At 46.9% G+C, this 15,561-nt stretch overlaps 1 protein-coding gene across 6 annotated transcripts in view; it reads left to right on the forward strand.

The window, feature by feature from the left end:
- Positions 1 to 14,855: 14,855 nt before the first annotated feature.
- Positions 14,856 to 15,561, forward strand: part of FGFR3 (fibroblast growth factor receptor 3) — a 50,980-nt gene continuing 50,274 nt past the window's right edge. For all 6 annotated transcript variants that reach the window (XM_079307411.1, XM_079307412.1, XM_079307413.1 and 3 more), the window contains exons 1-2: positions 14,856 to 14,998; positions 15,197 to 15,422. In XM_079307411.1, coding sequence (XP_079163537.1) covers positions 15,245 to 15,422 — 178 coding nt within the window. In that variant the 5' untranslated portion in view covers positions 14,856 to 14,998; positions 15,197 to 15,244. The remainder of the gene's footprint in view (positions 14,999 to 15,196; positions 15,423 to 15,561) is intronic.

A 15,561-nucleotide genomic window follows, 5' to 3' on the forward strand; every position in this document is an offset into this window, starting at 1 on the left:
CACACCCTGTGAGGCAGCCTGGCTTAAGCATGCTGTCACCAGGTCCTGTCTATTTATTCTTTGTCAGCTCTTTCTGCTCGCTCCATCTTTCCTCACATATTCCAAATCTGTGTCTAATTCAAGTATTACATCCATTTATTTTCTTAATGCTCTTATTCCCCTGAACCATGTTTTTATGCTGGGTAGCTGTTGCTGCAAGCACCGTGCTGAAATAAGGCACTTATTGGCTGCAGCTCCAGGGATTTTAACCGGATATCTGCCTTTGTTTAAATTAAGTAAATCAGGATGTTTCCCAAACACCATAAGGACAGAAGTTTAGACTTCTACTGAATCAGCTTTTTTGACCTAGAGCCAGCAATGCTTCACTCAAGGGCATTTCCCAAAAGAGTCCAAGGAGCCTGAAAATCCCCTTCCATCACTCTGAGGGGCTCTGTGACTCCCTCTGCAGAGGAACCAGCCCCAACCCTTTGGAGGGGATGTCTGCCCCTATAAAGTGCCTACCTGTAGCCACTCAGAACTGTGTGAGACAAGTCCCACTCTCCAAATGCACTTTTGGATACAAGGCTGTAGTTTATAAACTTAGAGCCAGACTGACTCATGCTCCCCAATGAAAACAAACCTGCAGCCAGTGATGGGGTGCAGCTTTAGACACTTTTACAGGCAGGGCTTCAACAGAGCCACGGGCTGATACCTTCAGTTTTTATCAGGTGAGGAGTTTACAAAGTGCTCACAGGTGGACAAAACATTGAACTCAAAGTAAACCAGAGATTTCAGCACTGTTTCTTACACTGATTAACTTTCTGGAAGCCTAGAAGTTAAGTATACAAATTCCACAAGCAAACAAATGACACATGGGCATATCTTCCAAGCAGATCCACAGCCTCTGAAGAATGGAGAGTCCCAAAAGCCAAGCCTTTAAAGCATCTGTGCATCCTCAGACTTGCATTTTCATTTCCTTCTGAAAAACCAAACCATGGTGGCCCAGATGCAGCACAGAGGGATCCAAATGAACAGGAAAGTATCAGTGTACCAAAGAAAATTGACTGCTGCAAATATTGACTGCTGGGTGAAGAGGGAGGGTGAGTAATTCCTATCAGAAATTGGTTCAATTATTGGAAATGCTGACAAAAGCAAAATGCACAATAAACTGTGGCTGATCCCAGCCAAAGGCTCAAACAGTTTTGCTGTCCTTCAGCCACAGGGCACTGACAAAACAGCCCAGAAACTGCTGATGAAATTAATCATTAATTCTCTTAATTAAACAACTGAGAAAAAGCTTTGTAATCAAATATCTACCTTCATTTTGTCAAGAACAGCTAACACTTTTGCAACACAGGGTTTGGAGAACAATCTCTCAAGGTCAGTTTTAGATGGAACTGATTCCCATTTGAGGCTCTGAGATGCTTGGCTGGGTTGTTTCCCTGTGAGCTCCACCCATAAACCATTACTGGGGCTTTACTCTTCCAGCCTCTTTTCCTAAGGTCAGCTGATCTATTTAAGGAAAGAGACACTTCACTCTAGGAATGATGTTGGTAAAATATGACCAGCAGCCCTGACTGTGGCATGTCTACAGAGGTCACTGGCTTTGAAGGACTTGTTAAATATATTGTATTTGTCTCAGGTAATGCCATGGTGGTGATTCACCCTGTTTCTGTGTGCCAGCAAAATGAAGAAGCACTGCTAATGTTTATACCAAGGTGCAGAGTGCATCGTTTAATGCTTTCACACAGGCAACTGACATCACACAAGGTTATTTTTCTTCACTTCTCCCTCTTGGCATTGCCAAGGACTTTACCAGGAGAAAATCACACATAGATGTAACACAGATCTCATGTGGCTCAGCAGCAGTGCCCTACATCACTCAGATTTTACTAGCAGCACAGTTTTTAGATGAGAGCTGTACTCATATATAAACAGAGCTCAAAATGTTGTCCAGATCAGCAAAAAAAGGAAGTTAAATAATTAGCTATTTAAAAAAAGCAAACTTAATGAGAAGCCAGGTAATGCCTAACTCAATGTGATGTTAGAAAGCAAAGGAATCCAAGTGAGGCAATTTACATATCTTGGCAGCAATGTGCAGCTCGGTAGGAATGTCTGGAAGGAAATCACATCCACAGTCAGCACAGCAGTGTTAACCAAGATTTGAGCCTCAAAAATCTACAGCTTAAATTGCCATCACTCAGGCTCCAGTTCATATGTTATTCCCATGTTAACAAATGGATAGAAAACCAGAAAAAAATCCTCTGAAGGTCCAGAGAGGCAGCCAAAGGACTTTGGATGCAAACTCCTTGGGAAGAATGATATATCTGACTAAAGGAGTTTATTTCAGACTGTGCAGAAGTTGATCAAAGGCTCTGCTGTAGAAGAGATAACTGTAGACATACCTTGAAGCAGCTTTAAACATATAATTATCAGCAGTCTAAGCCAAAAGCATAGTGGAGCAGCTGCCCACACACCTCTTCTTTGGGTGGGTTTTGTCACTACCTTTGAACCTGGCTGCTGCTAAAGTTACACAGTTTGGATTAATCTGCTCAATGCTCCAGCCACAGCAATGATGGCAGAAAGACTCTCAGAGTTCATCAGACCTGAGACCCCAGCACCACACAGTAAGGGAGAAGCACACAGCAGACACATGCCAAACATGAAAGCAGAACATCTGCAGAAGTTGTCTTGTCACCTGGAAGGAAACACAGGTGGGGATGGCTGCAACACACTCCTCAAAGGGAGAGACATCCAAAGAGCAGCTCAAGCCAGACAGGACTGACTAAGAAACTGTCTCAAGTACCCAATGGTGAGAGAAGCATCCAAACTGAGTTTCTTCAGTCTTGTAAGTGGGTAGCAGAAGCTGAAGACAAAAGGAAATAATTAATTTTAAAGCTTGTTTCCACTACTGTCCTTCAGTGCCCTCAGAGCTAAAGCAGAGTGACTGAAGCACAGCTGGGTAAACACAAACCAACCCAAACCCAGTCTGCTTCTCATTGGTAACTAGTTGGAGAGTTTAAAACCTGCTGGACCCCCAGGGACATGTCTGCATGGAGGCAGTCCTGCTCCCAGTACTAGAGCAGCCTCCCTGGTGCTGCTCACATCCCCTGAGGCAGAGCCAGCTGCCAGCACAGAGCTGGAGCAAAGTCCCCCCAGCACTGCTCTGCAGGATGGCCCTTGAGCAAACCAGTGGCTTTTCTTTCACCTCTTAAATCTTATCAGCTGCCTCAACCTGGTCTAACAGGCCATCCAAGGGGCACGATTGCCTCAGGGGGGGACATGCAAGGCTGCCAAGTATGCAGATGGTTGTTATCTGCAGCAGCACTGCTGTGACACAGGCTGAGCAGGGCTCCAGCACCTCCTGGGGAAGAGGAGAGCATGTCCCAAGAGCACAGTGCTCCCATCCTTCAGCCCTTTGAATTCAGCCTCAGCAGAGACTGCCTTTGATCAGATCATCACCAAACCCTCCCCAGGTTAAATTCCACCAGGGATCCTCAGCTGTGGTGAGCCAGCCAGGTTTCCCAGGGTGGATGGAGTGATGTAACCCCTGCCCCAGGACCCATCCAGCCCTCTGACATCCAGATGGAGCACTAGTGATAAATGCAGCTGGTTTCAAATGCCTTTGTCTGCCTGTTGGAAGAATGCAGATTGTGAAATGGGAATTTGCAATGCTAACAAAATCCCGAGGAAGGGCCTCAGAGAAAAATAACTGCAAACAAACAAATCCTCTCCTGTTTGGAAGATTCACAGCATCCCAAGGAGGTCAGAGCAAGGAGTCAGAAAACAGCCCCACTTCCTGAGGCAGATCTGTGGGCAAAGGACACCTGGTACTCACATGGACTTGCTTTGCAAGACCCTGAAGAATCACACACCCATGGTGGAGTTGTGCACCACAGAGGCTTTGCCTGCCCTATTTTCTCCTCACCTTTGCATTTGCTCTGGACACAGTCCTTGCATTTCTGCTGAACTCTGGTGTTCCCTTGGCACACAGCACTGCTGAGGTGAAGCACTGCAATGTTGAGTGGAAAAGATCCCTGTGAGGAACATGCAAGCAGAGACCCTCACCCCATCCACCCCATCAGCTTCTCCCCATTTTCTTGCACCTTCTCTCGTTTCTGAGAAGCTCACCCTCATCTCAGCTCCTCCATCTGCAAAGTCTTTCATCTGGAATTAAAAGTAGAGTTGTTGTTGGCTATTTCTATACTCATGGTGAACATGGAGAGGTGAGGTGAAAGCTGACTTTGCATCAATTCTGGCCCAAATTCCCTGAAGCTCACCTCCTGCATTTTCTGCCCTAGTGAAAAGGCCACACTTAGAGCTTTGAGGAAGAGAAGGGTTACCTTTCATTGCCTTTGCACTGGACTGCAGTCCTCAAGCCTTCCCTTTAAGGTTTAACATCCTTGGGAAGTAAAAATTACAATACAGACCAAGGAGGGATACACAAAAAAGAGCAAGTACCACCAGGTGAACCAGAGCAAAAGTGACACATCTGACTACAGCAAGGCATGATCTCTCTGCTTCTTCTGGATCTGCAGAACTCAGCAGGGATCCCCCAGAGCTCTTTCCCCAGATTCTCTCTCAGAACAGTCCTCAAGAATCCCTGAGCTCCTCAGTGCCATAGGACAGGCAGTGCCCTCTAGCACCTTATTCCCCACAGATAACTTCTAATTTGAATTTGCCAGTGGTGACCTGGGGTGTCAGAGCACAGCCAGGTCCCAAAAACACAGAACCTTTGTATAAATAAAGATTAGTCTGCAGGTGTGAAAATGGCACAACATTTTTATTCCCTTTCATGTGGGTCATTGCAAACACACAGGTGAGGCTGAAGCATTTCAAATGAAGGCAGAGAAAAATACTGAGTGCAACAGAATGAAAGAAGCCAGACAAAGACAAAGGAAAAATAACACTTTTCAGTCTTCCTCACTCCAGTACCTTTGACAAGGAAGAAGCTACAGTCCAAATCTTTCTCTCTTTTTTTCCCCCCAAACAAGCATCACGGTGTCTTGGCAAAATGAATTTCACCCTGAAAATTTCATTGACACCAGTTAAATTGAAGATCTCTAATTTTCCAGCGTCATCCACAAAAAAAAAAAAAAAAAAAAAAAAAAAAAAAAAAAAAAGACCCAAACACTTGTGACGTTAAAAGTGCTGCAAGAGAATGTTTGATTTGGAGAATTTTCCTTGTTCACTCTCAGGCCTGAGCATGTGGTTGGCATTTCAGCATCCATTTCTAAAGGCTAAACACCCACAGCTCCCTCAGCTGCTCCTCATAAAATTTGTGCTCCAGACCCTTCCCCAGTCCCACTGTCCCTCTCTGGACCCCTCTGGAGTCGAGGTGTGCCCTCAGCAGTGCCCAGCACACGGGACAGTCACTGCCCTGGTCCTGCTGGACACACTCCTGTCCTGCTGGTACAAGGATGCCACTGGCCTTCCTGGCCAGCTGGGAACAAGCATCCTCAGGAGAAACTCCTTTCCCTAAGGTATATCCTGTGTTTCCACTTGCAGGTAGGTTTTTCTTTGATTTTCAGCTGGGAGATTAATTCTGACAATCCACAGTACCTTGTTTTACACTGTTTTTATTACCCGTTGGATACATTACACTAATATTGATTTTTCAAATCATTCCATAAAATACCTTACTGATACAATTGAATGGATATTAACTTAATGGATATTAACTTAATGGATATTAACTTAATGTTTGGTCTCCTTGGGACCAATATTCACCTGGTTTCTTAAATCTGTCCAAGCCTGCTTACGAAAGGAGTATTTTTTTAAAGCTGAAGTGAGGTAGAAGCAAATACAGTGTAATTCACACATAGTAACAGACCAAGAGAACTCCAAGTTAGCATATGAGTCCATTTCCTGCCACCAAACTCCCAAATGCTCTTTTAATTTCTCTGAACACAATATTCCTCCTACAAAACCATCCATAGCCAGCTGTTTATCAGACTTCAGACCTTCCAGTAATGCTTACAATTTCCTGAAAAGTCAACATTTATTTTTCAAGTGGCTGAGTCAGGCCTCAAGTAATTTATTGGCTGAAATAAAAACATGATGTGAGGCATTTTGAAAGCTAATGTATAACTCTGGATGATATCCATTGTGCCATAATGTGTTTGAGATACCAGCAGTGATGACCACAATTGTAATTTTTTGTTGTGTTTATGTTTCATTACTGTGTTATGTCATACCCTCCTGCATAGTTGAATAGGTGCTTTAATTTTGAATCATCTCACAACATACAGCAAAAAGTGTGAAATAAAAGCAGCATACTTCAGTCATCTAGCATGTCTCTCTGTCATCCTTATCTTTCTTATCTTTAAGGAAAACTATAATTGGATAATCTTTACTTAATGTAAACTTCTAAAAGCTGGAAGCCATTTCAAGATTACACAGATTAACTGTGGCTACCTGTGAGAACATGCTTCAACATTTTGATGAATTCAGGGTGGATAAAATCAAGCGTCTCCAGTATTTACAAAACTATTTTGGCAAAGAACTGACTGAGATTTTTTTCACACAGCCTTCAAAAAAAAATGATAACTTTACTCTAGTGTCCTTGTCTTTCTTATTACTCCATGAACCAGTCATATGGCTGGAAGCAAATAGTGGTTTTAATTTTCTTTGCAGACAGAGTGCTTGGCTCCCGGGTTAACTTTAGCACTGTCAGCTGCAAAAAGGAATATATTTTCAAAGTTCAGATAATTTGATTTTGGTATCCTTTTTACATGTGCAGATATCTCTTGTTATGAGCTGCACAGCTGTCTGCACAGAAATCAGCCTGACAGTGATTATCCCCCTTCCACTCTGTAGTAAGATACAAACTATTACAAATATTTTTATATTTCTATGGTTTGAGGCATCAACAGCCACAGAGAAAATATGCCCTTTTAAACCAAGTTCCTACTTGTGTTCTTAATTGAAAGAGCAGCAAATATATTCCTGGCAAAATACAATGCTTTTGTCCTACCATGGCAAATGATTAATACTACTCCTAAAATTTGGAGAAGGACACAAATTTTCTGTCACAATCAAATGGCTTGTGTGAGACAGAGTGGATGCTGCAGCCACCTCCTCCTTGTTGCTTCCAAAGTGCCCAGCCTTGTGCATTTTTCACACAGAAAATAAGGATTTCTCTCCAGCATTAGGCTACAGGATTCCCAGGATCTGTGATCTGTGCTGTTTGCCTCCCATGAGCCCACCATGAGCAACTAAGAAACAATTTCTGGGTTAAGTACATTAAGGCTTTTGGCAATTATTGCTATTATTCTGATTAGGCTTTTGGCAATTATTGCTATTATTCTGATTCATTTAAAGTCTTTTTCCCCCTCATTGCCACAAGTTCAGAAACTAGTGATTAAGAGGAGTAACTTGATTTTGTCCATTAATAATAGTTCCCAGTTACAGCTGTTGTTCCATTCCACATAGGGACATCACTAAATAATTGAAAAATAGCTGAATAATATTTGCCTTCAGCCTTGGAGAAAATGTCTGTCCCACCTAACCAGAAAGCCCACAAACCTCAGACACTATAGAGACTGAAGCTGACAGCTCACATAAATATATGGCAAAACCCATCCTATTTAGATATAGAAGAATAAGTAGATAGCAGTTTTCAATCTGTTTCACTGCAGTTGGTAGGTCTTTGGGGTGCACTGACTTCTGAATGGTCTAAAACTTCACAAGAAAAATAAGCATACTGTCAGTAGGCTTTAATTTAACTGTATGAGGGGCTGAAGCTCTGCTGGCAAAAAAAAAAAAAAAAAAGGTAAATGCCTGCAAATGAAAAAGATTGCAAACCACTGACTGAAAACCACTGGCTACTCTGGCTATTTGGGGTTTTTTAAAAGGAAGACTGGAGTTATGCTTTAAAAATGTTTTCAGAAGGATCTATTTACCTTTCCCTATTACTGAAAACATATTTGGGTGAGGTTTGCAATGAAATTGTAATCTTTAGATTTAATGATGATGCACAAATGAGAAATGGTGCTGTATGAAATGAAGGCCACACATCCTGACCTCCAGCAAGGCTCTAATTTGGAGAAGTGAAGCCTTAAGGGACAATGGGACTCCTGCCTTGGACCCACCTGTGGCACTGCCAGCCAGAAGAAATTTCAAAAAAAGTTCAAAAAGTCAGATTTTGGAGGCACATTGTTCTTATCAACCATAGCTCAGATCCATCACATTCCTAATTCAGGTGTTTGCTAACTTCACCTGAAATCATGTGTTTTTCAGCCTACATGGGCAACAGAGTGTCACAGAGAGAGGAGATGCTCAGAGAGGGTGGGGAGTTTCTAGAGTCACACAGTTAATGGCAAATCTGGGGGTAAGCCTTGGGTCTTCTCCATAAATAAAAACCTTTGACCTGTAGGTGAATCTTTTACAAAGTGCTCAGGATCACCAGTACCTGGCACTCAGGGTTTCCAAATGTTTATTAATGATTCATTTGATCCATTGACCTAAAGCAAAATTAGCTGGGAAACTTGTACACTTGTTCCCCAGTTATTTTCTGGTCATGTTTTGAATGAGTCAGGGCTTCCTTTCAGAACAGATAGAGCCAATGTGTTAAAAGTATACACAAAATAACTGGGGCAAAGTGCAATAGAGGACAGAGCCATCACCATGTTTTGGAAAAATGTATAATGAGTAATTTTTTCATATAAAAGGATAGTAAGGAAGATAATTTCTATCACAGGAAAAGCTCCCAGCATTGAGTTCACTTCTCTTCTAAGAAGCCTACAGGATATTTGTCCAGCATAGGAAGAAAGTGCACTCATTTATTAAAACCATTAATTTGCCCATCTCCCTCAGCAGCACCAAGACACCACCTGCCCTGCCCATGGCACATCCCAGCTCCTCTGGAAAGGCTGTTTGAACATTGCACTGCAACTCAAGCAATCAATCCCTCCCTAAGAAAGAGGCTGCTAGAGCATCACAGTGTTCCTGGAATGTTTGGAAATACTTGTCAAAACACGACTCTGGTTTCATTGTTAGCTCTATTAACATTCAAACATTTCCCTTGTTGATTAAAAGCACTGGCTCCATGAAATGTCTTAAAGACAATGCCTACCTGCCTCTTATCCAATATCTTATGCAACTGCTGCTTTCCACACCACAAGTGTTTTTCCTTTAATGGTGAATGAAATTATTTATGCCACAATTACTACTCAGAGGCCTTTTGAGGCTGATGGAGGCCAAGCCTCCCTGACCACAGGTTGCATTCTTCATCGTGTTTGATCTGGACATGCACAGCCTGCATGAGGGGGATCACATTCCTGCAAAAGCACAGGATCCCTGAGGTACTTATCACTTCATTGTGACAGAGTTGGACATGGTCCCACAAGCCAAGCTGCAGACCAGGAATTGATATTTGGGAAGGCATTTTGCCTTCCTGGGCTTTGGAATGACCGAGTGTACCACAGGGATAATAACACTTAACTATCCCCTACAGGATTATCTCTGTTTGTAAGACCCTCAACTGCTTTTCCTCTGCAGATCTGCTGGACATGCATTTTGAATCTGGAATACATATGTCTGTTGCTTCTTATTTCAAAGGCCAGTAAAAGCTGTAGAGTTACCAAATTCTTTAATATGTCCTGTATATTTAATATGCTGATACATGTCTGATCCACCTACCCTATCTCTGCAACAGAATCACCCAGAGCAGAGCTTACACTGTGCCCTTTGGAAAAATAAAACTACCAGGGGAATTGCAAGAAGACAGCCACACAAATCATTTTCTAGATGTGGCAGGGCTGCTGTCAGACACAGCACTGTGTCAGCACTGGCTTGAGGGAGTGTACAGTCTGTATTAAAGCAGATTGACAATACAGAATGACTGTATTGTCCCCATATTCAAGCTTCCTCCCAGGTAAGTCAATCTTCCACTGAGAAAGAGCTTGCTTGAAAGTCATAGCAATAATGGCTAATACTGACCACAATTCTGCTGTCCCTAACAGATGGATGACCTGAACATGTATTTATTTTAGGATGTGGCTGCTTGTTCTGAAAGTTCCCATGCCACTCACTACTCACCCCTTTCCCTACCTTGGAGTGGGGCAGAACAGGGGAAAATCCCTGGAGGAAGGAGAGACACCACAAAGTACAGCAGGGTCAGGACCTGGGGAAGAGCACAATGTGAGTGAGCTCCAAAGGCTGCAGACAGGGAAGTTTCTGTAACCCCTGCTGGGTGAGCAGTCAGGGTGGATGGGCAGCACAGACAGCTGGTGCCCTTTGGTGCTCCTGGCCACATCCAGGAGACAGGACTTCAAGGGGAGCTGTTGGACTCCCAGAAGCTCACCTTGGCAGTGTGTGATTTCTCCTTGCAGGCACCAATCTGCACAGGCTGCTAAGGGATTAAAGAGGCTGTGGCTTCATTTCAAATGCCCCTCAAAGTGAGGTGCCCTGCTACAGCCACAAGAGCAGCCCTGCTGCACACACATTTGCCTGAAATATCCTATGTGGCCGTGGCATGAAGAGGTCTGGCAGGCAGCAGTGATCTCTGTCTTGTCCTCTCAAGCCTTCAGCATGTTCCCTTGGTTTACTCCAAGGACAGGCAGCCCCTGCAGCTGGCCAGTGACACCTCTGAGAGCCACTTGTGACCCTGGTGCAGTGCCCTGGCTGCACACACACAGCTGCTGTGCTGAGTCAGCATTGTTTCAAGGTCTGATTTTAAATCCTTGCTTCTCACACCCTCCACAGGCTTGCTCCAGTTTTTTGTTTATTTATTGTTGTTTTGGTGGGGTTTTTTTCATCTCTCAGCTTTCTCCAATTGCCTGCTTTGCTTTCTAGGCTGACAAATTATTTTACCTCTGCCAGCACCTCCCCGTATGCAGCTCTTGTAGAAGAGATCCAATGTGCCTCTCCAGTTCACTTGTTCCTCCTTATTTCACTTCAAATTAAACAACCCACTCACTCCTTGCAGAGCCCTCTATTCCTTGTCTGTTCCATGCTGTTCAGTGGGAAACAAATCCAACAGGATAAGATTGTGCTGCAACCAGCTCACAGAGGGTGCAGGCAGAGAGATCCTTCTCAAGGTGCTTGACTGTTCACAGTGTTTACCCTGACAATCATTTGGATCCTTAATCTTAGCAACCATGACTTTTGAGCTTGAAATTCAATAAACCAGCCTGGAATTGCAGTTCTAAGGGCTGGCTAGCTAATAAAAAGTGGTTTAGCCATTCCAATGCACCTTATTGATATAAATGGTAGTGACATGAGCTCTGGAAAACATACCCCAGTGCTGACATTCACTGATGCTGTTTAACCCTTGAATGCTAAGGGTGAACAGCTTGGGCTTCTACTCATGCACACTGAGACTGATCTCTGAACCAGTGTTTCCATTCAGTTTCATGTGAGCTCGTAGCATTCTGTTGGGCTGAAGGAACAGCCTGTTACAGCATTGTGAGGCCATAACACTCAGTCTGTCTCACAAGACCCAGTTTTGATAAGAAATATTTGGCAATATTTATTGTGTGTGCCTAACCCGATACGATTCAGCAGCTCATGTGACTGAGTCTCTGATCAAACTTGCCAGCATATTAAAATTTGAATGAAAGTTTCACCTACTTCAGTGCTCTGCTCCAATTCAGTATTGATTCAGGAACTGAATTGGATGTACAAGGGCACCAGTCCCCAGTGTATTTTTACAAGGTCCTTGTTGAAGCCAGCACTGGTGCCTGAGCCTTCTGCCTGCCATGGCACACCTGACAGCTCAGATGTGCAGGGGAGAGCTCTGCACAGTGCACGAGGGGGATTGCAGGGGAAGGGAGGTGACTGCACACCTTCTGACAGCAATGTCACCAAGGATGACCTTGGCATGAATAAAACCTCTTTCCCTTCATGCCTCTCCAGAGCCTCAGTCCCAAGGGCTTTGGGACAAGCCTCTGACAGCCTGTCCAGTCCCCATCTCCTGGACAGAGGCAGAAGGGATTGCTTGATGCATTCACACCTGGAGCCAATTTTGCTCCAATTTTTTTGACAGCAGCCTTCATTAAACTTAATTTGAGACTATCAACAGGTTGCACTTTCATACAGAGAGATTAGCAGCCTCCCTCTAAGGAAGGGCTTTGGGGAGCACAAAGGGAAGGAGGGGGTTTAGCAATGTAAATGCCCCCAGGGCTTGCAAGGCTCCCCAAAACCTATCCCAGGGCAGCCAGTCTGAGTGGCTGAGCCCCCAGTGGGGTCTGGCAGATGGAGCTGTGGGACAGTGACAGGCTTGGAGTCACTCACTCAGAAAAGGGAAACCACTCACCATCCCCAAGCTGCTGCAAGGGGATTGATTTTCATCACAGACAGCTTTGGATATTAAGGGCATAAACAAATATAAAGTTCTGGGAAGGGAATTCTTATAAAGGGTAAAAGGAGAACAAACATGTTGGCAGAGAGTATCCCTGCAAGGAGGGGGGGTGCATGCTCCTAGCCTCAGGGGGAAGAAAAACTTTGGGGCTAATATATGGCATAGCAGTACTGAAATAAATGCAATTGTGTTGTGCAGGCTTTACTAGCCTATGTACATGGATTTTTTTTTTTTTTTAATTTTAATAGTAAGAAAGTGGCTGAGACACAGTCCAGAGCTGCATTTTTTGCTGCACAGCACTATATCCTGGGCTCTCTTACGGTGGCCACCACAGTGACAAAGCAGCATCAAAAAATCTGTACTTAATCTGGTCTGTGCTCCCCAACTCCACAGGAGTGTTCTGCATGGTTAATAAATGGGAAACCTAAAAATATCCTGCTGTAGGGAAAACTGCAAACCTTGAAGTCCTTCTTACAGGACTATCTCAATACCCATTTGATTTCCTGTTGTAAAGGGCTTCCAAATGTTATAAGCTCTTGTTTTTTTTCCAAATGAAAACCAGTTCAAAACCATTAAAGGGCTGAGCTAACTTGATCCACGGTGCAGACCTTTTCATCTCCCAGCAACCTTAAAACTCTCTGGGTTCAGGTCTGCTGTTTCCATCCTGTTACTCCAGGAGAGCGTTTGCCCTCACCTGACAGAAAGGAACAATCACTGTGGCACTTTTAAAACTCAGCCACAGTGTGAACAACCACTCTGAACCCTCACGGACATTCTTATTCTATCTGTGAATTTAGGAATGCTCTTGGTCCTCCTCTGCTGCTTTCCTCTTGGAAAATTGGGGTAGTAATAGTAACAATACTAACACTTAATAGCAATAGGAATAATAATGCTACAGCAAAAATCTTACCCTGGTGGCTTTACTTGAGAGCAGAATTTGGTTCTGCTTTTGCAATTTTGTCTTCAAAATAATGACGCAAACAATTCCTTGTTCAGTGTTATAATTATGCTGCTGTTGTTTAAATTTTTTGTGATTTTCTGGCACCTCCAGCACAGCAGTTATGAGAGCAAACATCGTGCAGCTTGACATGCTGCCAAGCCTTCTCTGTGACGGTGAAACAAGCACATTTTATTTATACGTCTGCTTTTCCCTCCATTGTTTTCATTTCAAACCGACGGTGTCACCGGCGAGAGTCTCCGCTGACATGTAGGATTTCCTCGCCGCAGCCCCGTCTCAATGCGTCCCCACACAATGCCCCAGTATTGAGATGTCACAGTCTCTGTGCCTGATAAAGGTGTCAAGACAGATCCCGGTTGCAGCGACAACAGTGCGAGCTCCGAGCCCTGCTCGGCGGCCGGGAGCGATCCCCGCTGCTCGCCCTCGCTGCAAGCCAAACTCCGCACTGCCCGCCTTTCCTCTGCCCCACAAATCCTCCCCTGCACTCCTACGCAGGTCGGGGTTTTTTGGCCCCTTCTGCAGAGCATTTTGAGTTCTGATAATATTTGCGTCTATTTTCAGCGCATGAGCTGCTGTGTCAAGTGGGATTAAAGCAGAGCTGTGACTTCTCTGTATGAGGCAGCTCAGCTTGCTGTCAGCAGTAAGTGATGCGTGTCACTTCAGCAGCTCGGCGTGTCGGGGGTCTTGAGATGACCACAATACCCCGAACCACAACTGTGACAGTGACTAGATCATTGTACTGGTAGCTGTAAATGTGACTAGATCCATTCAGTCAGACTTTATTAAAGCACCTAGCCCAGTTGACAGAGGAGAACACGCAGAGCGGCGTGGAGTCTGTAATTATTCCCATCAATGTACCGCAGCGATTATGGGTGCGGGGGAGTGAAGTCAGGGCGCTCGAAGCGGGTGGCTTCACTTCGGGGTGCAGAGTGACAGCCATGCTGGGGAAATGGGTGCGAGGGCCATTTGCTGCTCAAGTGCCAGGCTGAGCCGAAGTGCTGCACGCACAGAGCTGTCCCCAACCCACGGATCCCGCTTCCCGCCGCTTGTCTCCAGAAAACTGTTCCAGGGCCAGGAGAAGGGGACAAGCGGAGCCACTCGGGATCCACCCTAGGAGCGCTGCGCCAACTCCAATTTCAGGTCTGCGGGAAGCGGGTGCCGGCGGGCACAGAACCGCGTGGGGCTGGGAGCGGAGCGGGGCAGAGCGGAGTGAAGCGGGGCGCGGAGCGGGGCAGAGCGGCGCGGAGCGGGGTGGTGAGCAGAGCGGGTCAGGCTCGGAGCGGGACAGGACAGGAGGGGAGCGCGGTGCGGAGCGTGGAGCAGAGCGGGGCGAGCGGGGCAGATCAGAGCGGAGTGGGGCAGAGCACATCGGACCGGGTCAGAGCGGGACGGGCACGGAGTGGAGCGGGGCAGAGCAGAGTGGAGCACGGCAGAGCGGAGTAGAACGTGGCGCTGAGCAGGGCAGAGCAGAGCAGAGCAGAGTGGGGCGCGGAGTGCGGAGCGGGGCGGGGCGGGGCAGGCGCGGCCCCCCGCGGCGGCGGCGGCGGCGGCGGGGCGGGGCGGGGCGGGCGGTCCGGCCCGGCGGGCGGGGACATCGCGGCCGCCCCGCTCCGCGCCCGCTGCGCGCTGAGCAGACGCAGGAGCGCCGCGGCGGCGGGCGGGCGGCAGCGGCGGCTCCTGCGGGCGCTCGCTCGCTCGCTCCCTCCTCGCTCCGTCCCTCGATGCGCGGTGCGCGGCCGGCCGCGGGGCTTGCGCAGGTAGGCGCCCCGCCGCCGCTCGGCGCACGGCTTCGCGCGGGCCCCTGCACTTTTTTTACTGCTCCCACCACTTTTTTTCCGCCTTTTTTTTTTTTTTTCACTATTATTTTTCCTGTTTCCTCCTCCGCGCGGGCACCGGGGGCGGGGGCGTTTCTCGCCCTCCTGCCCGCGCTGAGCGCCTCTCTCCTGTCCCGGCAGCGCGGCGGAGCGCAGCGGTGAGCGGCGGCAGCATGCGGCGGCCGGGGGATGTCTGAGGCGGGCGGTGCGGCGGCGGCCGCGCTGCCCCGGCGCCGCTCCGGAGGCATGCGGGCGGCCTGGGGCTCCGTCTGGTGCCTGTGCCTGGCGGCGGCCGTCGGCGGGATGCCGGCGGCGAGGCGGCAGGGCGGCGGCAAGGCGGCGGCGAGGAGCGGCGGGCAGCCGGCAGGTAAGGGCTGCGCGGCCGCGCACACACGTGCTCTGCGGGCACGGCTCCGGGTCGGCGCTGGAGCCGCCGTCCCTGGGCGAGCGGAGTGCGATGGATGGATGGATGGATGGATGGATGGATGGATGGATGGATGGATGGA

Source organism: Erithacus rubecula (genome assembly GCF_903797595.1).
Source record: "Erithacus rubecula genome assembly, chromosome: 5".
NCBI classification, from domain to species: domain Eukaryota; kingdom Metazoa; phylum Chordata; class Aves; order Passeriformes; family Muscicapidae; genus Erithacus; species Erithacus rubecula.